The sequence below is a fragment of the Candoia aspera genome, chromosome 5 (assembly GCF_035149785.1).
Source record: "Candoia aspera isolate rCanAsp1 chromosome 5, rCanAsp1.hap2, whole genome shotgun sequence".
NCBI classification, from domain to species: domain Eukaryota; kingdom Metazoa; phylum Chordata; class Lepidosauria; order Squamata; family Boidae; genus Candoia; species Candoia aspera.
This window is the reverse complement of record NC_086157.1, coordinates 44028224-44055431: the sequence shown is the minus strand read 5'-3', so window position 1 is coordinate 44055431 and position 27208 is coordinate 44028224. Positions and strand designations below refer to the sequence as shown.

The 27208-nt window shown below is 36.4% G+C and overlaps 1 protein-coding gene across 2 annotated transcripts in view; it reads right to left on the bottom strand.

Annotated features, from left to right (window-relative positions):
- Nucleotides 1-1265: 1265 nt before the first annotated feature.
- The window catches only part of SHROOM2 (shroom family member 2), a 106021-nt gene continuing 80078 nt past the window's right edge, over nt 1266-27208 (bottom strand). The window contains exons 6-11 of one of the 2 annotated variants that reach the window (XM_063305078.1): nt 14821-14898; nt 11976-12734; nt 10427-10978; nt 7211-7391; nt 4174-4446; nt 1266-3312 (exon numbers count right to left, since the gene is read on the bottom strand). In XM_063305078.1, the coding sequence (XP_063161148.1) occupies nt 3046-3312; nt 4174-4446; nt 7211-7391; nt 10427-10978; nt 11976-12734; nt 14821-14898 (2110 nt within the window). In that variant the 3' untranslated portion in view covers nt 1266-3045. The remainder of the gene's footprint in view (nt 3313-4173; nt 4447-7210; nt 7392-10426; nt 10979-11975; nt 12735-14820; nt 14899-27208) is intronic. The other variant, XM_063305076.1, reaches the window with a different exon arrangement.

Sequence of the window (27208 nt, the reverse complement as noted above, 5' to 3'; positions counted from 1 at the left end):
CCCATACGGCCAGAATTGGTTACAAGAGTCTTTATTGGCAGATGACACAAGGGATCAAAGATCTGAGTAATTGATGAGTTACAAGCAGCTGTATAAGTAAATGTATAAGTACATTTTACCCCCCTTCCCATTGAAGAAATCTGTCTCTCTCTCGCTTTTGGTGCAAATCCTGCTCTGATCTGTCCAGGGTGCTGACTGCTGGTAATTCACACTTCCCCATCTGCCGCTTCCCTCCTATCAGCCCATCAATTTGCATTGATGGGCTGATGTGCGTTTCCTCTCCTGGGGCCGTGTGCAAACAAGATGGTGGTAGAATTGGTGTCAGGATGGTGCCCAGAGGGGTGCCCTCTTGACAAATACCTTTTAAATAAAAGAAATAAATCAAATAAGGTTTTAATGTGTTCCGTGGACACAAACAATTCACTGTTGGGACACTCCTCCCAAAAGGGAAAGGAGAGAAGGGATAGAAGGTAGAACTTTGGACAGGAATGCTTCAGCTTGCTATGTTTTCTCATATAATCCAATTGTCATCTCTATTAGACAAGAAAAGTGAGTAATACTGCTATCATATTGCGCATACAAGTAAGAACTTTCCAAGTGTCTTTGTATCTCCCTCTTCTACTGTGGAAGCTATCTTAGGTAAGATTTAAAATGAAAGTGGAACTAATGTTAAAGATTTATGATTTGATGCTAATCAATCAACATCAATCAATGTTAAGTGGAGTTAGCATTCTTCACAATGGAAAAACGTTCAGTAATGGTATTGGTATTCAGTAATGTACTGGTATTAATATACATAATGGATCAAATTAATACATGACTCAGTACTCTAGCACATTTATTTTATTTTATTTGATAAAGCAATATGACCTTGTCAGTAGGTAAATAATTAAGCAACAATTAACAAATTGAAGTATGTTGTTTGAATCAGAGTAGCATATGGAAAATGGACAATAGGAAAAAAAATCAAAATATATTTTTTTCTGTACAAAAACACTAAATATCGCAATGACCTATAAGATGAAGAAATAATCCTTCACTTATGATGCCAAAGGCAAGGCATTAGCACCAGATTCTCTCTCCAATAGAGCAAACAATAGAGATATTTATACAGTATATACACAGAAGATGGAATCCCTTTACCGGCCCTTTCCAGAGAGCCTGCCAAAAAAGGAAACATAAAAAAGTTTGCAAACTTAACCAAAGGTGATGATTAAATATATTATTATGCAAAGTAAAATATAATTACACATCAATTTCTGTACTAAATTCATATGAATTATATGATTTAATGCAAATTACTGTATACACACTGAAGTTATATTCTGATTGCACATATACAATATGAACCACCACACAAACCTTTATTTCCTTAAAGAGTGAAGGAAAGAAGTTTACCTTTGATTGGAATGAAAATGGTTGCTTTATATTGTGTATATGTAAGGATTAAACCAGAGACAAAATGGAACATTTGTCTAATATGGATTGGAGAAGTCATCTCATTATAATTTGCCAGATGTAAATAGTAGAGAAAACTGTTAAAATAATGATACCAACGTGGCCATTGAAGGAAATGGCATCGTATGTATGAATTAGCATTGATATTTATGGTAAGAGACCGATCAAGAATATATGGTTGCAATCCTATACAGGTGTGTGTTGTGCCATGAATCCTAGGAGGTTTATTTCTGAGTAGACAAGCATAGGATTGCCTGATATCTGCTTATAAAATACATGATTATGTGGAATGGATTATGGCTAGTCCTTCTATAGCTAACAATTTTATTGCTATGATAATCTGAACACCTGAAACTGTGTCTACTCTTATGGAATGAATCACAAAAATGTAACTCTCTTTTGTAATGGTAAAATTAATTTAACTTCTAAAAGAGTGTACTATGAAGAATGGCTCAAGGATTTAGGTGTTAAGTATTTCTCAGTAAATCTGAAAAATACCCTATGCAGAAGACATAAGATTTCTCTTTAATCATTACAAACATATATTAATATTAGGAAACACTATTTATATGTAGGTTAGTACACCAACAGTTATTGCATCCTTATCATGTAAAAGGTTTTAATGGGGCTTTTAAAATATAGTATATTTTTTAAAATCACAGTGTTAATATCTCCCTGCCTGTGATTGGACTGGAAAATAAGATCAAACTGTTATGTATTTGTAGATATAAACATAGCAATACATATACACAGAGGTGTCCAACTGTGAGTTTAAGTAAAACAAGGAGTTGTGTTTCTTACAGGGCAGTCCCAGGACAAACAATGGTCCTCAAAGGCCAGGACATGAGATGAAAACAAGCACATGAGAATATGCAGAAGAACCTATGAATATGTGACTCACTGAATTCCTGGCAAGTAGTACCTAAGAAAATGTTGTACTAGTTCTGCCTTACAGTACATTATTAGACTTAGACTTATAAGAATCAATCCCTTAGTTTTTCATTCCATAAGAAAGTTGCTTTGAGTTAAACATTTGCCTTTGGACTGTTCTTTCTTATCCACTCCAGCCATCAATACTGAATGGATAAATTAATCAACTATAGTTATATGCCATTACAACATTACAAATCACAAAGCCATAGAAACATACCATTTCCTGGTGTGTTCTGAAGTAGTTTAATTGGATATAATTAAAAACCTTATTTGAGCAAACTTTTGAAATAATTTTTGAAAAGGCAAATTTTATGCAATATTTCTTTTTTTTTTTAAAGTATCTAAATGCACAATGTTGCCAATATATCTCACCAGTCTAAATATAGCGCTGGAAAAGTTATTTTGTCTCTAAAATTAACAGTCCTTGTTGTTTCCTTTTGGGGAATATCTGGGAACAGAGTTGATATGTGTAGATTGTTCTCTTTTCTGTCTATAAAAAACCCTGGAAGGTTTCAAGGTTTTCAAATGAGACTATATAAAACAAAGGTCCAGGATTATTGACATTAAGACTTGTTTTGTTTAACTGCTTCTAGTATTCGTCAGATGAATTCCATAAATATATATATGATGTTCAAGTCACACTTGAAGGAATCATCATTTGGGTCTTTCAGGCTGGAGACTATCAGTCAGGCACTTGAGTTGCTCTTCACCAAGTTTGATTTTGTCCTCCAGCTCTCGCTGTTCTATTATGAGGGCTGACTTCATTTTGACAAAGTGCTCATAATCTGCAAGGCTTTCGTCACTCAGATAGTTGGCCAGAATATCAAAGACGATGCGTTCCCTTCGATCCAGGTTTTCTTTCAGCTCCTTTGCATCTTCATGTTGTTGTGTGAGTAATTTCTGTTTTTCTACCAGAATCCGCTAAGGGGACAGAACAGGAAAAATGTAGTGATCAATACATTGAGCTTTAGATTCCATTTCTATAATGAACATTCTCCTATCATTGTTTTAAAGAAAAAATGTTAGGAAGACCTAAATGCTTTCCAAGCAAATAGTAAAATTACAAAGCAGCTTTCTGAATTTCATGATTTGGTGGAACATTTTAAAACATATACGGTATAATCAATGGCAGCACTCCCATGAAGATTTGATTTATTCTCTGTTATGTGAGCCTTTTTATTCTTAGAGTACTTTTCTACAAGCTCTAAGTTATGTCTTCAGGGACACGTTCTTGTGATGAGTTGTTCTGCCCCATTACCATCATAGGACAACGACTCCAGAAATGAGTACAACCTCAGAGGCTAAGTGAGGATTCTGTTCTTGCCTTTAGTATGGGTTTGGCCCAAAAGAAGTTGGAGAATGCAGATTTCTCTTGAGAACATCACTTGGGGAGGGCCACTTATGGAGATCATAGTATACCTGACTGGTTCCAAATGCTCTAGGCCCTCCAACTTCACTTCTAAAATTGCAGCTTGTTAAGGATGGAGGCCCAGAGTCTGAGGTGTCCACATCGAACATTCCTTGCTGATAAATGAGGAAAAATGCTCTCTATGGTGGGATGGATCAACAATTTTGCATATAAAACAGGTTGGCTAGAACAAAACCATGCTGAAGTATCATCTCTCTAGCATGACAGCTTTTGATAAATTGATTTCTTATTTTTAAATAAGAAGACTGCTCTCAATAAGACAGGAGTCTCTGTATATACTTGGGCTGGCAAAAACAAGATAACATGGTGCAATTAGACAGTTGCTCCTCATACAACAGTAATAAGTAACTTACCCTTTCTTCAGGAGAAGCATTTTCATCCAAGTTGTTTAATGCATTTTCTACCCTGGCTAGTCGACCAGAGAGTGATAGCAGGAGGTTAACCACTTTGTCTAGATCTCCAATAAACATCCGAAATTTGTCAAATTCATTGGGTTTGCAGACCTCTTTTACAACTACCTCTACTTCATCTCCAAGCAAATTATTGGCTTGAATGTCTTCCAAGAGTGTCTCTCGAGCTTCTTTTATCACTTTTAGTTTTCGACTAATGCTATCTATAAGCTCTTGCTGAAAAAGAAAAAAAAAAGGGGGGGGGGACTCAATTTATGAGATATAGTTTGTTTGCTAATTTATTTATTAGATTTATATGGCTGCTCATCTCATGACTCTAAATGGCCAGATGATGCAACCAGAAGATAACAGAATCTTGTCAAAGTTGTCTGTGTGTGTGTGTGTGTGTGTGTGAGTGAGAGAGAGAGAGAGAGATTTAGAAAAATCACTGCAAGCACAAACATGCTTGTTTCAAATGTGTTAGGGCAGCTGTTAATATTATCTTACTGAAGTGGTTGTAAGTGTTTGCTGTGTGCAATTTCTGATTTGAGATTAAGAAAAGCAGGGAGTAAATTATAACTATCAGCTAAATAAGACAGAGCTTTTTTGTGGCAAAAGCATATAAAAATACAACAAAGCTGGATTCTTCTAGTGATTTGATCTTAAATTTTCAGTAAGGCTGGCAAAGCATATTATTCAGTAGCAATGGGAAATTTGGATATAATGGAAATAGGGTGGAAAATGTAAATGAGGGACTAACAGAAATAACATTTTTTCACTGAACAACTCTCTTAAAATTTATCTAGTTGTAGATAAATTGCAGAAACTTTTCTATACCATAGTTTTATATAACAATGGTCCACAAAACAAAAATAAAAGAAAGTGCCCTGAAATATTATAACAGGGTTGAAACAGATAACTGAAATGTCCAACTCAAAATAAACTCTTTAAAAGTAGCAGAACAAGTATGTTATCACTGCATGCCTCAAAGTAATCAAGGATAGTTAATTGAATGTCATATGAAGAGGGAATTTCACAATAATAAAAATCCCAATGCCTTTGGCTCTTTTTAGTAAATATCCTTTTTGTCTCCAGCATGCATACCTTTTTATTTTTGTCTCTTTCTTTCATGTTCACACACAATTTGAAAAATTAAAGAAACTTCAATGTGGCTGAGGTCCAGATAGTACATATATTTTTTTTCAGTTAAAGACTTTGATTCATGTATTAGTTAGTCCTGGACAAAGCTATATCATGAATAGTAAAAGGCAACTGGATTATCTGACTGGATAAAACTACTTGAACCAGTATTTTTAGGCTCAGCGTTGACGTCAAGGTTTTAAATAGATGATGACTTATTGTTCTATGCTTGACAAATATAGGTGTAGCCACCTGGAACAGGAATTTCTTTTCCAGAAGAAGATCCCACCTGGCTACATGTTCCATTTGAATTACACAATCGCATGGGTGGGGAGATTTAAATCTCAGCCATGAGACACCGTCTAATGTAAAGTAACTCCCACGCAACTGCTGTCTACAGAGCACCTCAGATAATTTATTGTAGAAATTGTGCAAAATTGCTGTTCCTCTTTATTAAAGAATAGGAAATATTAACAGATCAAATTTGAGAAGGATCACAATTCTGGTTGTTGATTTTTTTTTTAATCCAAGGAAGATTTACAAAAATCGTTTTAAGATAACAGGTACTCAAATCTTTGCCTGATTTATGTACATGTGAAGAGAACTATAAGGAGTTATATAAAGAGCAGACATTATCTAGATGGATATGGAAATGTCTGTAAATAAAAAAACTAGCTCAGAGAACTTTCACAATCCAAGACTCTCTCAGTTGTATATATTCTCTACAGTTGCATTCAGTATTACTGTCAGGCAGAAATACTGTAGTATACGTTGCTCATACCATGAAGGGTATGTATTGTGAATTACTATCTTGATTATATATAGCGAAGGCTCTAATTTTGCTTGCTTTTGCCACTGTCAATTTATGTGTTGCATAATTAAGTTTAGTAATCAAAGGTTAATGAATATGGATCTAGATTTATCAAAATCCTTACAAAGCCAAACCTCAGAGTGCCAATTTTGCTAAGTCATCTTTCAGATACCCTGAAATTCTCATTTCTTTACTTTGGGCTTATAATTTTCCTATTTTGTTACAAGTATTTATACTACCTTTAAGGCCATATATAGTACCTCTCTTAAAGTGGATTATATATCAACATGAGAAAATAAATATCACAGAGTAAATATGTGTAATTAAACAATGCTATCTGGAGCCAACAGTAGATAAAAAAGTCAGCAATAATTAAAGGATTTCCATTTAGAAGTTTTCATTTCAAATTCATTAAGTAAAAATTGAAATGATTAATATGGTTCCTAAAACAGGAAGGCTAAGTGAATTTCCTTTTGGAAGAAATTCTGAAATGATGGACTTAAAGTTAAGGTCCCCAAGAAGGTTCTGTTTCTTACGTCCATCAACCCATTGGACTCAACAGTGGTCCTTAAACAAGACATCACAGTTTCATCTAAATAGCTGTGCTGATTCAGATGGATAAAAGCACCTCATAAATAACTGATATTCTGAATAGGTTCAATGAAAAGTAAATGCTGTTGACCTGAATGGTATTTTCTCTCAGTTATGTGTATACAGGATTTAACTATAAAACTTAGTTGTAATTCAGCAATGCACAGTCATTTTTTAATTTTATGTAAGAATCTCTTCTCATCTTTATGCCTAGTAAATTATTCCATATTCTGAAGTGTGTTACTGCTGTCACTTTCCTGCTTTGTTGGTTCAATAGAAGCTTCTCTCTTTTACCTTGTGAATACTGGATAGTAGGTACTGATGCTTCCTCATCACTTCTAGTCTGATCAAGTTTTATTTTCATCTGAACAGGCTATGAGACAGAATCACTAGGCAGCTCAAGCACCATGGCTTCCAATGGTAAGTAATACTGAAAACAAACAACTGTGACAAGCTTACCTTCTTCTCAGACAAATTGTGGTCTAACTCATTCTCAGAATCCTCCTCACTTTGCTGCTGCTGCTGCTGCTGCTGCATATCCTTCATCTTAATCAGAAGTTCTGCCTTGGGTGCAGAGGTGCTATAGTAAGTGGAATTAGTTGTTAAGGGGATGGCCAAAGACAGAGACAGCTTCTCTTTCCTAAGCAAAGATTTAAAAAAAAATACTAGTTTTCAATTGACTTCTTGACATATTATACACTGAAAGCAACATAATAATTATTTTGAAATACTATTTGCAGTACATAGATTGTAGGGTTAAGAGAAAGATCCCCACAAAACAATGCATAAAATAACCGTATTTTATCACTCTAAGAACCTAGCTAGAGAGAAATTAAAGGAATCTCTCAAAATTACGGTCTAAAATGCTGATTTCTATTTTGCTTTTAATTGATGTCCTCTGACCATATTTAGATATCTATGTCCTGTCCTTGATTATATGGGCACTGGAAGAAAGGTAATATTTAAATCTCTTTGTGGCTTTCATTAGCCTTGACTATCTAATCCCATAAGCACACATTTAGTGAAATACATAGGTCCTTGAGTTTCATTATGCACAGTTCTAATCCTTAAAAGAACCTATGACTAAAAATACCCTTCTCTTAACACTAGAGAAGTTAAGATTGAAGTCAGTTCACTGATAGTAAATTCTCTCTCTCTGTCTCTCTCTTGAGAACCAGTTTGGTGTAGTGGTCAAGGCATCAGACTAGAAACCAGGAGACCATGAGTTCTAGTTCCACCTTAGGCACAAAGCTAGCTGGGTAACCTTGGACCAGTCACTTTCTCTCAGCCCTAGGAAGGAGACAATGGCAAACCACTTCTGAAAAGCCAGCCAAGAAAACTGCAAGGACTTGTCCAGGTAGTCCCTGAGAATCGGACACAATTTAACACGTGTATGTGTGTGTTTGTGTGTGTATGATCAATTCTTTTTCAACATATTCAATTAAAGTGGGTTTACTTATTTCCCAAATAAATAGTAGAGAAACCAATGGTATCCATAGGGTGTCAAAACAGACAAGATGATGGTTGTGGTATCACAACCCAAGCCCTGCCTCTTTTAGAGATACACACACACACACACACACACACACAGGGAAAAGCCATGAACCATAATCCTGCGACCAGTATCTTGCCTGTTTTAACTCCCCTGGTGGATGCCACTGAGAATAATAATAGACAGTGTATAGAGAATCAATCTGAGAAAAGACTTCACAAAATTTTCCATCATGTACAACTGCCAAAAAAGTAATCAAGGTGACTGGTTCCATCCATCCCTTAATATAGCAGTCCCCAACCTTTTTGGCACCAGGGACCGGTTTTGTGGAAGACAAGTTTTCCACGAACCAGGGGGGGGATGGTTTTCCTTGGATTCACAAGGCACATGTCAGGCACTAGGACCAGCAGGGAAACCAGCAGGTTCAGGCAAGGAGCTCCAGCTGTTAACCGTTGGAGGCTTCGGCAGCAGCGCGGATGAAGCTTCGCTTGCTCGCCCACTCACCTCCTGCTGTGCAGCCCAGTTCCTAACAGGCCATGGACTGGTACCAGTCTGCAGCCCCGGGGTTGGGGACCCCTGCCTTAATAGACTGTTATGGAATATGTCTCTGAAGTGGGGGTGTGATGTGGTGGATTTCAGTGTGCCACTGGTTCTCAGGAAGGAGGGAGCACTTTCCCAGAAGGTGGAAGAGATAAGAGGAAGCGATGGTAGGAAAATTAGGTTCAGAATAGCCCTGCCCTAGAACCTCCCAGGTTATTTCCCCACAGGTTAGGTAGAGTAGCTTTAGTTTGGCAAGATTCTGTCTATATGGTACAAGCAAATAACGAACTGAAGTGTGACTGGACTGGTTCTTCGTCGTTCTTGGGCTCGGCCTGACACAGACACACTATTAAGAGGAACAAAATTTGAATACCTAAGATATAAATAGCTCTTACTCTCTTTTTGGCATGAAGCAACATGAACTAACAATCACTTACTTGCAAATAAGAGTTTAGGTTTACTGTTTTTCCATGTGTGCGTGTGTAAATAATGTTTAAACAGAAAATTATATTCTCATTTTCCATCTCCCATTAATTTTCAGTTAGATGTTTGCAATTTCTTATGATTCTCCTCCAATTCCTAAAATCTACAGAAATACCCAAACTGAAAGTATTACTTAGGCAAAGCCCAATAGTACATAAAGTTTATTTTAAAAATCAACTTAAGAATCTTTTATATACTTTATGAGTTATGGTTTTACTGACAAGCAGTTATTGGAAGATTGAGGAATTCCTCTGCTATTTGTATGACAAAACAATGTTGTCATAGGGCTAAGTGAGCTGTACTTATGGTGAATCAGACTAAAATTTACCAGAATATTTATTATTGAAATTATTTTATAATTTATTTATTGCAATTATATACAGCCTTTTCTCAGAAACTCAAGACAGCATGCATGAAATTTCTCTCATTTCACCCCACAATAGGTCTGAAAGGTAAGTTTGGTTGAGATAATGACTGGCCCAAAGCCACTCCTGATCCGAATCAGCATCTCCCATATCCAACACTCATTGACACACTGTATTGGTGGTAATTTAGCCCACCCACTCTTAACTGGATCTCATAAGACCTACTGCTTCTCTCAGATTGCTCAGAAATGCAGATATCAGTGTTGCTGGTGAGTTTTAATTACAAAATTACTGTAGAATTCCCTGTTCAATAACCCTTTACTTGCTGTGAAAGATAACATTTATAATAAAAACATTAGGAAGTAGATGAAGAAATGGAAACAACTCTTTTACCCAGCAAGGCACAGTGAATCTGGCAACAACAAACATATATAATAGTGAAATGAAACTTCCACAATTGCTAAGTACCTAAAAGCTTTCAATAAACAACTGGGAGCAACAGACATTCATCCCTAGTTTATAAGTTTAACACAAGCATTTGGCTCCTGAAAACAGAATGTGGTTCTTTCAGTCTTCTACAAGTTGTGTTTTCCCGGATGTGTTGGAATCTAAATCCCAATCAGAATCAGGTATGAACTTGGGGGAAAGTTACAGTAGTTAGGTTTGTTAAGTTTTTCTTGATTATATAACTTATATTTTAATAGAACAAAACTAAAAACAGAGTGTGTGTACATGTAAGACCAAAAAAAAAAAGGATAAAAGCATTATTTTGGGATGGAAAAAATATTTACTCACTTCTCCTCCTCTGTTTTGGGTGATGAAACTTTTAAAATAAATTTTCTACGATGCTGAGCTTCTTCCAAGAGATGCTCATCTTTGGGAAAGATTCCCTCCATTAGATCCATTGTGGTTTTTATTTTCACATTTGGGTCCAAGATGTCCGCTAATGATTTATCCTTGCCCACTATTTCTCTAGCCAATTCTTCTGATTTCCAGTCTTCAATTGTCTTTTCCTTGGCTCTCACATAGTTAACTGCATGGGTGGATATGTCATTCTCCTTTATGTTCTTCCCAAGGGTTTCAGTAGGTTGCAAAGAAGACAGGCTTGATTTGTTCTCAGGCTCTATTTCCACACCTTGTCTTGTGTAAGCACAGAAACGCGAATAAGACTGTTCAGAAGTGCCAAGAGTCTTAATCTGGTCTTTCTCTAAGCCGCTTGGTAAAGTAGGAGGCTCTGTTGTGGTCACAAGGTTGTGTCTATTTGCCTTTTCTGAATGGGTCTCAGAATGTACAATCTTGATTGGAACCATTTTTACTGTTGTGTTGTTATCCATCACTCTTTCAATTCTTTAGGGAAAAAAAAGTAACTGCTAAAATAGCGGTTGATATATATCAAATGTATAATGTATATAGATTAATAATAGCCTACTTAGGAATTTAAGAATGAATCACATATCACAGTTTTGTTTTTCACATTCTCAGGTATATTTTAAATTAAGCTATCAGAGGAACAGAAATGTTTAGGAACTGGCAGTTCTAAGGCTGTCTTTACTTCACTTTGGGAAGTCCTGTTCTGCTGGCTACACAGCTAAGTCCAAAGAAATGTCACTGTAATGCAGGGCTCCAGGGAGCCACCCTCATCTTCTACCCTTGAAATGCATTTGTCCAGAGAGGTTAGATCTAGAGATTAACATTGTTTTGCCAGCTATTCTGGCAACGCTGATAGCAGTTTTCAACCTTTCATAAAAATAAATCTAAAATTTGCATAGTAAGAAAGGTATTAACCCTGTGGCTTGAAAACATTCAAACATGTTTGTAATAGCATATATGAGACTGGATACACACGCATTCTGTTTGCTTTGGATTTTACTAACATGGTCATTTGTGTGATACACAAAATATTCCATGGGAAATTCAGAGTTTTAGGAAAATAGGACACCACACAACCACAACGTATGTTTATATCTTGTGCTTCCTATTCTTTGCCTAATTAAAGAGTCATTTAATTATTTATATTTCAAATTCTGTCACTGCCCATCTCACTCAAAGATTGGATGGCTATCCTCATATTTGAAGTATGTTCAAGAGCTGTTAATGAGAGTCACTGATAAAAGTTAAGCATGTGACAGTGAACTGAACTCAGTTTGAAAGCTAAAATAGATAAATTGTATGTAATTTCTGTTGAAATAAAATAACGTGCTTCTAAAACTCTCTAGAAAGCTTAATATTAAACTGCTGAAGGTATGCAGTGAAACTGAATGGAAACATTAATATTAAACTGGTGAAAGAATCCAACAATAAAACATTGTGACAAATGTTTAACCGTTTGTGTAACGTCACTTACCTTGTGGAATTTTCATCCTGAACAGCCACAGGTGGCTTATCAGTCAGCTTTGGTGGAGCAAACTGTGGTGAAGGGGATCTTGATGCTTCCATTCTAGATTTTAGATGGTAACAATAGGCTGACGGAAGGGGAGGTTCAGATTTGAGATGTCTTTTTTCTTCTAAATGCCAACAAACATTGTCTGTGGATGCCAACTGCAGAGTTTCTGGCAGCTCTGCACTTACAAATTTTCCAGAAATCTTTGCAGGAACCTGAGAAGGTGATGAGCTGCCTGCAACTATATTGGCAGCAGCAGTGGAGGACTGAGCTGGTCTGTTGGGCACTGTCAGTAAAGATTCTGAAGAAGTAGCAAGTGAAGTTGAAAAACTATCCTGTCGCCTGTGTTTCTTATCTCGTTTGGGTGGGGGAGGCCTCTGAGGCACAGACCCATGTTTCTTATTCCACAGTACCGGATTCCCCTGCAGATTTTCCTCTGCTTTGATATGTGTTAAACAGAACTGATTATTATCGGATATTTGTAGTCCAGAAATCGCAAGAGGCAGCACACCATAATCTTTGCTTTTCTCATTTACATTTTCCTGTGAATATCTGTAATCACTGGGCAACGTCCCAGATCTCCCTCGGCTCTGCTGTGATACAACCGTGGTCTGCCCTGCATGGGAGGGCTTCGCAGATACTTTCCACTTGTTTCCTGAACTGCAGTCCTCCTGAGCTGTAAGTTCTCTCAGATAGTCTTCTGGGTATCCTTTATCAGATGATCTGGAAAAAGGGAGGGATGGGGAGAATTATTAAATGGTGAATTATTTGAACATCAGTAAGTATGGTACAGTTGGCAGATATACAGTATTTCTATTATTCAACTATTTCTAAGCATACAGTAGTAATTTATATACTCTTTGCAATAAAACTGGCTCTCAAAAAACTGTTGCAGAAGAATAAATTTATGTAGAATCATGTTTTGTGACATAACCTTACAGTTACTCCACACACACACACACACACACACAGATAGAATTGCTATTTCATTTTACTAAATGAGTTGGCCACTTGAAAAAAAATGCACATATTTTATCTCATAACTTTTAATAAACTAATAAACTAAATAACTTCCAGATCTATAGATATTCAAAAGAAATTGTCATTTCTCCTCCTTTAAAACACTGCAATAAACCGTATTTTAAAAATCAGTTGGAAAGTTTAAATTAGAGACAAAAAATACCAATACAAATACAATACAAAGAAGAATAACTGGGATAGAGGAAATGAAAATATTTCACAAAGGATTGTAAAATATGGCAAGGGTTTGGACCAGTTTAGATCAAGTAAGACTGTGGCTGAAAATTTCTTATGTCCAAACTAGTAACTCCTGGGGCAAATCATGGAGTTATGTAGAAAGAAATCCCCGCCCACTCACCCTCAGAAGTGAATAACGCTTGCAAAGGTATCTTGATACCAACAGAGGGACTTTCCTTCTTTTAAAATCCCTGACACAATGGTAGTACAATTTTTAAAAAGCAAATTTAAGTATCCAATTTGCAAAGGGCAGCCTCCATTAGAAATGAGCATCTAGATTCCTACGCTAGCATAAAAAAGCACTTACATATCATGGATTATTATACAGTCTAGTTCTTATTCAGCTACTTTCCTGGTGTCTGCAGAGTTAGCAGTTTTCAAACATATTTGCAACCAGAAGTACAGCCATAATGGATAAGCTATTCTCCCAAGAAGAAATTACAGCTGAAATTCTTAGAAAACTCAATGCAGAATTAATACTCTCATCATAATATACAATACAATTTTGACTATCAGATTATTCAATAATGAAAAAAAAGAAACCTTATGTGCGGACATTATAAATCAAGGCAGAGAGTTATATCTCAAGAATTCTTCCATATAAAGTCTCATGTAGTATATAAATGACAGGGTGTTGGAAGCTTAACTTTTGTTTTGTTTTGTTTTAATCCGTTCAATCATGTCCAATTCTTGGAGACTGCCTGGACAAGTCCCTGCAATTTTCTTGGCAAGGTTTCTCGGAAATGGTTTGCCATGGCCTTCTTCTTAAAGCTTTACTTAAAGTAATACCAAATGGGATGCATGGTATTTCTGGAATTATACTTTAGTTTTTCAACCATATGAGCTAAATCAGTTCAGACTAAATATTTGAAGAAACTATAAAAGATAAAAGGTATTTTTAAAATTTCCTTGTATACAATAAAAAGAATAGAAAACAATACATGAAAGAATGAACATGATTATAACAGCAATCAAGTTCAACAATTTATTTGGAATTTAAATGGTTTTCCTATAAACAATTCATAAAATATTTTGCATGACTAACTGAAGGATTTTACTTCTTTCTTTTAGAAATATTATTTAGTACTTAAGTTTGGAAAAGGTATAAAAAATAAACATCAATTAACATAAAAAACCATTAAAACAATAGGATGGCAGTAGTAGCACACACGGATGTGATTCAGATGATCGTATTACTGAGATATGCATGAGTTTCATATAGTTACATGAAGCTTTTTTGTGCTGTTTTGTTCCTCCCTTTCCATGAACCAGCCAGGTCTTCCTCTTACATTCAAATGGGATAAAAATGATTAATTGTTCCAGAATAAAGCAGAATAAGGAGCATTGCCTTAATTGTTTGTTGGTTCCTTGAAGCCATCATTCCCATTCTGGAAATATGGTTAACATTGGCTTCCTGATTGATTTGCTCATGTGAAGGGAAGGCAAAAGTGCACGTGCAGACTTTGGGATGCTAAACTGAATTTTGATTATCCAAATGAAGATGTTAGATGATTAAAGTTATGTTGCAAGAATTAAACCTAAGCAGAAATACCTCTGAGTCTCAGAAAGAAGACAGCTTTGCTCTTTGATTAGAGGAGGCTCGAGAGATACTTTAAGTTTAGGAAAGAAGCTGAAACAGAGAAGCAGGACATTTGTTTATTTCTCACATTTCTGCACTGCCCATCTTGCCAGCGACACTTAGGAATTCTACTTGCGGCAGGGCTGCTTCCTGAACAAGAGCAATAAATCAGACATTTGGTAAAGTTACATGTAATCAGTACAGTAAACGCAGAGGTAAAAACCTAGCTCTGTGGAATTTACTTATTTATCGTTCTGAAAAATTCCAGAAGCCATGATTTCATTTAAAACTGATTTATTACACAAAAATTATTTAGATATTTATTCTAGTAAGGTTAGAAACACTGTTGTTATGTGGAAATAGGGCTGGTTAATAGCAACAGACGCAAGTGAAACAACAGGCATAAATGTTAAACTGTAAAAATGTGATTGTGGTTTGCTTATGGAGTGCATGTGTGACTTTCTTAACAGGTTTGTGAAGAGTGCATCTTTGTTGATCACAAGAATGCTATTTACTGCAAAGGGAAAGGTGATAAAAAGAATGCAAAATTACCGAGGGATCAGTTTGTTAAGTGTGCTTCAGAAGGTGTGTGCAGATTCTGATCAAAAGGCTTGGAGAGATGATAACGAACAAAATGTGGAAGTGTAGTGTGGGTTTTTGCCAGGCAAAGGGTTTAAAATAAAAAAGGTTCTTGTATATTTGTTGATATAAAAATGCATGACCGTTTGAATCAATTTGAATTATGGAACATTTTGTGTGAATAGAGTTTAAGCTTGGTTGTTGAATGCATAAAAGCTAGTCCTTGTTTAGTGACCACAACTGGGACCAGCAACTCAGTCCTTAAGTGAAGCAGTCACTAAGTGAAACCGCAACTTTAGCTTTCCTTTGCTTTACAGACTTGCAAAGGTCATAAATGTGAGGATTGGTTGTAAAGTTACTTTTTCATCACTGTTGTGTAAATGGTTGCTAAATGAGGCAGTCACTAAACAAGGACTATCTGTATGATGACAATAAAAAATAAAAAGAGTATGAAAGATGTGAGATCTAATCCAGGTATAATTTCTGAACTACTATTCTCACTTGATAAGAAATGGTCATTTGATTTGGCTACCATTTCTTGGAAAACACCATAGTTCCCTGCAGTATATGAATCAGTGCATAAGCTTGGTATAAGCCAGAAGGGGTTGCATGGATAAAGACATATGGGAGAGCTACAGTCAGTGAATGGTTTAGTTAAATTTCCTTTTTTCCCCCTTTCTCTTTTCTTCTGCCTTTCTGTACACTAATTCTTACTCTTTTTTGGACTTTACATAACATTGTTTACGTCAGATAGGAATAACATGATGGGTACACATGCATATACATATGATCATGTCCTTATCTGAACAGGTAGGATTTTATTATATTAGGTTTTTCTCAGTGATACTGCCTTAAAACCAGCTTAGACAATTTTATTCAACTCTTGCAGCATAATTTGGATTCACTCTTTCCTCTGAATATTTTTGGGTAATTCCCAGTTCCAGATTTAGCAATAATGCAATAGCTGGGAAGAATCAACTTTCCAGTTATTGGGATTTGGTTTTGGTTAGTTTAATTCTTTCTATTTTACTTTGTATTATTTGTAAGGTGATCAAAGCCTTTTTGGAATTGAATGGCATAGACACAGGAGATATGAATAAATTAATAAAGGTACTACTGGACTGCTTACCTTGGCAAATCCAGGGCCATCCTTGTGTTAATTAGGCACACAGTCATTTATCCCAGTTTTAGACACTTATTATTAATGGACTTTCTTTAAAAGCATCAAACTAAATTAAATAAGCACAGACTGAAATTGGAAGCTAACTGTTCTACAAACAAACACTTTTTATTGTACACCACCCAGAGTCACATTTTATAAATATAATGAATAAATAAACAAACCTGCAGCATCTTTTTTTGTTTTTTGTCATGGTAGCATTAATACAGTATTATAAATGGAGATCATATAATAAAAAGACCTTACAAATGGGTCACATGTATGCTGCATTCTTAATTTATTAAAAAGCAAAAGTTGTTAGTATACATTTTATCTTTCATTATATTTCTTAATGTCCATGACAGGTCATTCTCAAAATTTCTAATGCATATTCAGGTATGTGCTCATGCAAAGAAAATGAAAATCTCAAATTGGAGAGACATTTTAATACTGAAAAGAAACACATTCTGCATCCTGGCATGCAAACCTGAGGACCAATAGGGCAGCCAGCCAAAAAGACATCACAGCATGCTTGAATGCCAATAATCTCCAATGCAATCTGTTAAAACATCTTTTGATTTCTATCACAATTATCAAATCAGCAAAATGCATACAATCATGCTGAAATTCAGATGATCTTAAGATTTTTTGCTTGATTTCAAAAGAGATACTGTTCAGGAGACATCACAACAACAGGAATCTTTTGTAAAAGTAACTGATTGACCACTATTACACTAGGACAGAGAGGGTTGTCAAAAAATGGAATCTGCATTCAACATGGAGGATACGTACATTACAGATGGAGATTTTTCATGCAACACATGCTGATCATATTACCCTGAAAAGACTGGAGCTTACTGTTCAGAAAGGACAAAAGAAAGCAAGCTTCAAGCACCAGAAGCACCCAGAGACAAAACCTGCAAAGTGTTACAGCAATATTAACTTCCAACAAGTCCACCCTGAAGGATTTTACAAAAACAGCTTAGAAATGCAAATCAATGTTCTTTATAACTTAGGTCACATTCCTTCCACAAAGAGAAAAAAACCCATTGAAAAAAATCCAGCTGTTAAAAATAAATTTTAATTAAAAAATAAACGCCCCCTTTCCCGCAAACTTATTATACCAAGTTAAAGCTTGAAAATCATCTGGCATTTTAAAATCTCAATCTATGACAGCTGAATCATGGCATATTTCTATGCTTAATCAAATAATTTATGGCTGTACTGCTATACATCTCCACCAAAAGAAACTGATAGTTGTTCTGCAGTCTTACATTCTAACAGTTGCTTCACCTATTAGAGTGCAGAATATACATTGAAGCAATCTAATGTTCCCTTTAAAACAGATTAATACGAAAGCAGGGACTTGGCTGACTACAAAACCAGGTCCCCCAATCTCCTATTTTGTCCTCATTAACAATTAGTAGCATAGACTGCAGGGCAAGTCATCACTGGTAAAATGTGGCTTTGTTATCCTTGCATAAAAGTTGAAACTTACAAGGCAGGAACCAGCATGCCAGATAAAACTCCTCTTAAAAAAAACATTGAACAGATGGCACTCAATCTGAAGACTGGGAACAACCTGTCCAAATTTCCATTTATTCAAAAAGGTGGTCAGAAAAGCCCTAGCATTATATATAGGATTAGTTATCTGTATTATGCAGGAGGCAGATCTGTACGCATATGAGTTCTGTCTTGCCTACAGTGAAACAACTTACCTGGCCATGTGGCCTCTGAGAGTTTCTGCTGTAAGCAAGTCTATGAATATGGGGTTTAAGGGTCTTGAGAGTTCAGGTTCATAATCAAGCCTGGCATGAAGTTCAGTATTTATTCATTTTCCCAAGGAAAAACCATACTTTTTGAATTTCTACATATTTGCTATTATATCACATGCTAACTCTTATATTTAGTTATAAAATGAATATAAACCTATGGATCACAGAAAAATGCATTGCCAAGGAATTATTAGCATCTGAGTTTAAATACAAACCAACTTTCTACACAAGAGGTAGGAGTCAGGGAAGTAAGCTGGAGAAGACACAGCTTTCCAGCCCAGAGACCCAAGATCTTGCATAGCTGCTTCCAGGACAGTAGCAATATTAATGCTGTAATAATAAAATATGTCTTCCTTAAAAACATTTTTTTCTATTACAGAATTATTCCAAAATCATACCTACATGTTCATGTTGTTGGAGAAAAATAATTGGGAGAAAACAATTCACAAAACTGCTGTTTTTGGCTGGATAGCATATTTGCTTCAAAGTCTACTTCTAGTTAAGTGGAAACAGCTGTATGAACTGTGCATACCATAACTATCGTATTCCTGTATGGACAAATCTGATAGGATTGTTCCTTGATTCATTCAGAACAAAAGAGAAAATAATCACTTTTGAAATAGTTCCATCCAGAGCTCGGTAAACAGATCCAAAACACTTGCATGTTTATATTTTCAACTCTTTAGAGACAGAATATTCAAGAGTATCAAATAAAATCAGTAAAATACAGAAGAAATGATGTAATCAATAGTAAGCTACTGAATGAGATATGGATTTAAAATGCAGATTTAAATACACCAGCAGTTTATAAAACTAAAGACTAATGTAGTGGCGAGTGGAATAATCACAGTGATTATTTGGCACAGAACAGAATCTCAAATTTTGTTAGATGAAATAAAGCCGAGGTTTTCAAACTGTATTTAAAAACAGTTTTCTACCTGTCCTGCTTTTGCAATGCACTATAATTTTTCTAAGGCAGGATTTATTTTTATGTCCATTAAACAGTATTATGAGTTAAAATGTAATTCAGAAATGCTTTTAAGGAATCCTATGAATGGTGTACAATTCTGTTCCATGCAGTAACAGTCACCCTCCCAATAGATACACGGGCATGCACATATTTCTCCCTCCACCTTTCTGCTCTGCAGAAATTTGCTTAATACCAATCTAGTTTGGCTCTTCTCTCAGAGAAGGGACCTGTAACATACCCTGCCTTCCCATGAGATAGAAAGGTTTGTATCAAAACTATTAGGAGGCCATCCTAACGTGGGCATGGGCATCGTTTTTAAAAGCAGTTGCCACTGAGAAAAGAAACAAATAATTAGTCTTGGGCCAGTGTTCAATTTAGTGTGGTGGTCAACTATTGTGCTGGAAAGAGCCTATTGTAAATATTGCTCTTAGTTTAAATTCTTCTTAACCCTAATATTCAACACAGAAAACTAGAAAGTCTTTCAGCAGCAGACCATCCATGCTAGCATAGCATTTATAAAACAAAAACAAAAAAGTAGCTTGGAAAAAACTTGTTTTCCAAAATACCAGGTGTAAAGGAAAAGGCATAAATTAATGGGCTCAGGTTCAAATCCCAACATTTCCAGTTAAAGAATCTCATACGATCCACCAAGGCAGGATTGGAAAATCTACTTTTCAACCAAATTTAAGGTGCCAGCTGCAAGCAATCAGTGACGCCTGCAAGAACAATCTATCTTTTCCCCTGCTATAGAGGAAAAATAAGATGGCAATGAAAAAAGGAGGGATCCTACCTGCATTTGAGTTCAGCCACTGGGATCTGCTCTCTACATTACCAACTACTGTAATTACAGCTAAGTGCAGTCCTTGACTTAAAAAAAAAAAAAGCCAATGTCTTGCCCTAAGACTTTGGGAACTGGCAGAGCAGACAGGCATATGCCAGATAATCCAGTGGCTGGATCCAATGTAATACTGCTTCATATTACTAATGCTACTTATAGCATGGTTATTCACAACTTTGTATGGTCTCTTCAAGGGCATAAATCTGCACTGCACAATACATTTGAAACTGGGTTCAGTAAGAAGGACTGGGAGAGTCAGCTGGCCACAGCATTGTGAGAACTATGGGACAATTAGAGCTAACAATATAAGACTAGACGACTGATCTGACTCAGCAGGATGAGCCAACATTCTGGTATGAGAACAGTATTAAAAAATCCAGGCATTGTGTGTTACATTGTCTTTCTCACGCAGACGACAGTGAAATAGAGCAAATGCAATGGAATGGCATGGTAGTTCAGTTAAAGCAAATTGGCTTTGCAGCATTCAAAATGTAATTTTGCTGCAGGTCTGCCAGAAAGGGCCTTAAATAAACTGAACTAAAACCCCCAATTAGTTCTCCATTTTTTCAAACAAATAATTTTCCATCATAGACCCAGGAAATGTATTTATTACATTTCCATCTCATCTATCTCTAAAGAGTCAAGGAAGCATATAGGAAGTCAGTCTCACAACAACCATTTTGTGAGGCAGGTTGGACCAAGGGAAACGGCTCGGCAAAGTCAGCCAGTGAGCTCCGTAGTTCTGGGGATAGGAATTTGAGTGTCCCCGTTCCCACTGCAATACTTTATCTTTCACCCTATTTTAATAGCTCCTTATTCTTTAATGCTTGGCATTGTCATCTCTTATGACAATTTTAAGTCCAAAGATTTAACAGCTCACTAGCATGGTTGATGCCTATGCTCATCTTTTCGGACAATCAAATAGCTTTTGATGAAAAATCAGAACTGTGACTTTGGTCCAATTACTTTCTCTCAGCCCAACCAACCTCACAGGGTTGTTGGGGGGAAAACAGGAGGACAGAAAGCATTATGTACACTGCCTTGAGTTGTACAAAATAAAACTGGGATATAAATCTAAGAGCAAATAAATTCTTGCAAATTAAATATATTAATGGTTTCCTACAACCATAAATGAATTCTACACATCTAATTTACAAATCACAATGTGCACAAATATTTATTAAAATAAGTTTGTATACCTCTGAAATCATAAGATGCTTGTGATATACAAGAAAACTTCCACAATAATAAAAATATAAGTGCCCATGTAACAGTAGGAAATCATCATCATCGTCATCATCATCATCATCTAACAGCCTCCACCTGCCCTTCCAGTAGCAGCCAAGATCTAGGAGGACACCCAAGTCAGACTCCCTCCTTCAAGGCAGTACGACCCCTTGGATATTGAAGCTGACAGACATTCTTAATGAACAAACAGCAACTACATATTGCCTCGATTCATAATTCAACATGTTTCTTTTCATCCATCCTTTTACCCTGTGCACATCAGGGAAAGACTTTGACAATATTGCCATTGAGGGTCTAGGGTAGCAATGTATAATAAGATATCATCACATATTGATGATACTGCAAACCAAACTGATGGATTATCTCTCAGTGGCTTTATGTAGATGTTGAAAAGTAAGGGATATAAAACTGAACCCCACTCTACAAGTGAGAGACCACTAGGCCAATCTTTCCCCCACAAACACCAACTGGAACCAACTGCTGAAGGAGAAGTGAAACCACTTTAGAACAGTCCCCCATTTCCCAACCCCTGCAGGTGCTTCAGAAGAATACCTCAGTCAATATGTTGACCACCTTCCAGATTCAGCCAACCATGCCCTCTTTGTTTCTTTGCAAGAGTTAGGTAGGTTATCTATAGCCCACAAATGACAGGATGCACACTAAAGAGTACCACATTAGCTATCTCAACAGAATCCACAGGCCATAAGCAATCCCAGTTAACTTGGACTGGGTTATCACCATGGACTCTGGCCATGTTCATGGAGAATCTGAGTGAATAATAAAAATGCCACACAAAAAGATAAAAGCTGACAGGAAGATCTACTAGCAAAGGAAATTTGCCACCATAAACAAGATAGCCAGCTAACAGCTCAGCAAAGCAATAAGCATTTTGCCGCTGTGGCCTCCATGGTGTAGACTCAAATTTGAGCTCATAGCCATGCTCAGTCAAGTCTATTTTTTTTGTCTTAATCTACTGGCATTCCAGAAATTACTTATGTTGCTTGATCCTCAGGAACTTCAGTATCAGCTGAGATTAACAGAGTAAGGCTGCTCAATAGCAACTGAGTTTGCCTCTTGTTTTCAGCAGCTAACCAGGCAATCAATGCTCCTACCTGCAAGATCATTGGTAAATTTCTAAAGTGCCTGATGGAATATCTCTGGATCTGTGAGACACCTGGACAAATAATTCCAATAGGCTTGTTTGCCTGGAAGTCATGGATGACAATGTTATCTGGATCAGGAAATGGTCTGACAACCGCAAAAAATCCTCCACATCCAGATCATTAACCAATACCTCTGAAACAAAAATGTGATCTACCATATGACCTCCAGTTTGTTTTGGGCCAGAAATTATCTAGGGTGCCATAAACTCTTGGTATTTCCCATCCTCAGCCCCAGAAGCATGGTTGTTGAACTTTCCCAACTTAAAATTAATAATGTGCAATTAAAAACACAGTAGATCTACTAGCCTTGTAACAATTCCAGGCACTAAATAATATATATGTAACAAAGTAAGAATAGAATTGAATTTCTGAGCCTTTCTTGTTGACATTCTCATGATAACTATTTGAGAAGGAAAGTCATAAATGGCATGTTCATTTTCAGCAAAAATAAGGGAGCTTTCTTCCTTGCCTAAGAACAGTGCCTTAAGTTACATGTTTATCAATATAGTGGGAAATGCATATGCTCAAAAAACAAGCAAAACATCTTTTAGTACATTGTATACATATGAAGACAGAGATAGCCATCTAATACACTGACCAATGGAACTATATTATATGAATAACACCCTATCACCCATGCATATTATGCTTTCGAAGGCCATGAAAAATACCTATTATATGGAATACCGACATGAAGCCAAGAGCACATGTAATTTATGTTATCGAAACCTTGTTGTTGTTGTTTATTCGTTTAGTCGCTTCCGACTCGTGACTTCATGGACCAGCTCACGCCAGAGCTTCCTGTCGGTCGTCAACACGCCCAGCTCCCCCAGGGACGAGTCCATCACCTCTAGAATATCATCCATCCACCTTGCCCTTGGTTGGCCCCTCTTCCTTTTGCCCTCCACTCTCCCTAGCATCAGCATCTTCTCCAGGGTGTCATGTCTTCTCATTATGTGGCCAAAGTATTTCAGTTTTGCCTTTAATATCATTCCCTCAAGTGAGCAGTCTGGCTTTATTTCCTGGAGTATGGACTGGTTTGATCTTCTTGCAGTCCAAGACACTCTCAGAATTTTCCTCCAACACCACAGTTCCAAAGCATCGATCTTCCTTCTCTCAGCCTTCCTTATGGTCCAGCTCTCGCAGCCATATGTTACTACGGGGAACACCATTGCTTTAACTATGCGGACCTTTGTTGTCAGTGTGATGTCTCTGCTCTTAACTATTTTATGGAGATTTGTCATTGCTCTTCTCCCAAGGATTAAGCGTCTTCTGATTTCCTGACTGCAGTCCTCATCTGCAATAATCTTTGCACCTAGAAATACAAAGTCTTTCACTGCTTCTACATTTTCTCCCTCTATTTGCCAGTTATCAATCAAGCTGGTTGCCATAATCTTGGTTTTTTTGAGGTTTAGCTGCAAGCCAGCTTTTGCACTTTCTTCTTTCACCTTCATCATAAGGCTCCTCAGTTCCTCTTCGCTTTCAGCCATCAAAGTGGTATCATCTGCATATCTGAGATCGTTAATGTTTCTTCCAGTGATTTTAACTCCAGCCTTGGATTCCTCAAGCCCAGCATGTCGCATGATGTGTTCCGCGTACAAGTTGAATAGGTAGGGTGAGAGTATACAGCCCTGCCGTACTCCTTTCCCAATCTTAAACCAGTCCGTTGTTCCATGGTCTGTTCTTACTGTTACTACTTGGTCGTTATACAGATTCCTCAGGAGGCAGACAAGATGACTTGGTATCCCCATACCACTAAGAACTTGCCACAATTTGTTATGGTCCACACAGTCAAAGGCTTTAGAATAGTCAATAAAACAGAAATAGATGTTTTTCTGAAACTCCCTGGCTTTTTCTATTATCCAGCGGATATTGGCAATTTGGTCCCTAGTTCCTCTGCCTTTTCTAAACCCAGCTTGTACATCTGGCAATTCTCGCTCCATGAATTGCTGAAGTCTACCTTGCAGGATCTTGAGCATTACCTTACTGGCATGTGAAATGAGTGCCACTGTTCAATAGTTTGAACATTCTTTAGTGTTTCCCTTTTTTGGTATGGAGATATAAGTTGATTTTTTCCAATCTGATGGCCATTCTTGTGTTTTCCAAATTTGCTGGCATATAGCATGCATTACCTTGACAGCATCATCTCGCAAGATTTTGAATAGTTCAGCTGGGATGCTGTCGTCTCCTGCTGCCTTGTTATTAGCAATGCTTCTTAAGGCCCATTCAACCTCATTCTTCAGGATGTCTGGCTCTAGCTCACTGACCACACCGTCAATGCTATCCTCGATACTGTTATCCTTCCTATACAGGTCTTCTGTATATTCTTGCCACCTTTTCTTGATCTCTTCTTCTTCTGTTAGGTTCTTGCCATCTTTGTTTTTGATCATACCCATTTTTGCCTGGAATTTAACTCCGATGTTTCTAATTTTCTGGAAGAGGTCTCTTATCCTTCCTATTCTATTGTCTTCTTCCACTTCCACTATCTTCCACTATCGAAACCTACTACACAGAAAATTTAATTGCATTAGAACCATCACTCAAATTCAGTACGGACAACTGATTTTAGAGAATGTACATGCTGCTCTTTGACATATGCTCCTAAGTTAATTTGTTTATGAAATTAAATTATACAGTAAAATCCAACAATAAAATATACAAATAGTGTACCCCATATATATAGAGAGAAATGATTTTATCCTTACAATAATGATATACTCTATATGTTACCAACCTTACAAACAAATACTACACATTTTTGTTTAGAAACAAGTCTCATTAATATTAGGTTCCATAATAGATAATATTTACCCCCAAATGAATTCCATAAAGTACTTCTGAGTAAATATCCATTGAATCAATATGCTTTATAAAATTCTCATCATTTGTGTGTCAGAATGTACATGCCAACATTAGTAAAAGAAGACTTCTAGCACAATGAAGGAATGTGATCTTTGATGCCACCCCCATACTTCCAGATTACATAAAGTTGCTTTGTTCCATTTATTAATTACACTTATAACAAATTATATGTTTACTCTTCAGTATTTGCTTTGTGTTTCAGGAACTGATATCTTACTCAAAAGATGGTTTCTATAGGATTTTACCCTAGTGAAATAAGCCATGACAATATGTGCCATAGTATTACAAAAGATTGTAAACTATCTGCAAAAAGACAACCCACATAAAGACACCAAATGACATTTTATAAATGGTAACTACCATTGGACCAAAAGAAGGAACACTTAGCATTTCTGGCATTGAAATATTACAAGAAAAATAGTTTGTATCTCATTCATTAATAAGATTTATCTCATTATTCACTTCTTTGTAGCCACAAGAAAAATATCCTACCACTAGTTTGTTATACATAAAAGAAAAAAAAATCTAAAAAAAATAGCAGTGAAATACAAGTAAACAATAAAGCAGAAGAAAAATAACTACATGTTTCACTGCCAGTTTTCTTTAAGAGTAATGAATAAGAAGCATAAATAAATCCATCCAGATCTCCCTGCCTTCTGACCTATTTTCATCTGTTAACAAAACAGTCACACTTTCAGTATCATTTTTCTCATTCAGACCTGGCTTTTTACTGACCAATGTCCTTCAAAAACTCCAACCACTATTTCCATACAGTATTCCAAAACACTTATCTCCAAACACGTCAGATAAATAAGTGAACAAACAAACAAACAAATACTGATCTCCATCTGAACTTGCATTACAGCGACAGTTCTGCTTGGGAATCTGTAAGCATGGAAAACTCATGCCAAAATCTAAAGCCAGGCCTGCAGCCACAGAAATGAAACACACTACCCATAAAATCCAGAAAACAAACGTTGCTGGAAAATGCTGCCCTCTACTTCCGGTGCGTGTGATACTAATGGCAAAAACAAATGCAGCCAAGCAGCTCACACACACCAATGTATCTTGCTGGAATGAAAGAGTTCCTCGGTCATTACTCTGGTTAAAAAAACAGAAGAATCAGCTGAACCAAAAGATTAATCAAGTATTGTATCATTCAGTGCTTTACCTGCTATAATATGTGCAAATATGTAAGGCAAGAGCTACAATACCATCTGTGTGACTTAAGGGTAAGTTTCAGTAATTTCAGAGTGAAGTATCTGCACAAAGCCGTAATCAGTATTGATTACGAATAAGAACTAAAGAAAAATTGTATAAAGGAGACATATTTTCACTGACAGCAAATAAAATCAAGGCTCACACCAGAGAAATCTTCTCCATTTAACAAATTGTGTGAAGTTACCGGAATATCTAAACCTTAGCCAGTATTCATTTTGTTTCATGAAGACTCCATTCTTGTCAACGCAGTCTAGCAAGTAGAAAAATGAAAGCTGCTCCAGGGTCTGTCTCCCTGCCTGCCATACAATTGATTTTGATTCCTGGAGTACTTCAGTAAAGTTTATTAAAACCTGAATTTTGAATATCGACAAAGCATATCATGCTTTATATGTAAATGGGCCTCTAATATTGTTGAAGTACAATTCTCAGCAATCCCAATTAGCATGGCCAATGATTAAGAATTTGTGTTGGCTTACAAGTTATTGTAATTGTTCATTAGTAGCATTATAATATTAGGGTGAAATTTAAATCTATCAAAAATAGAAA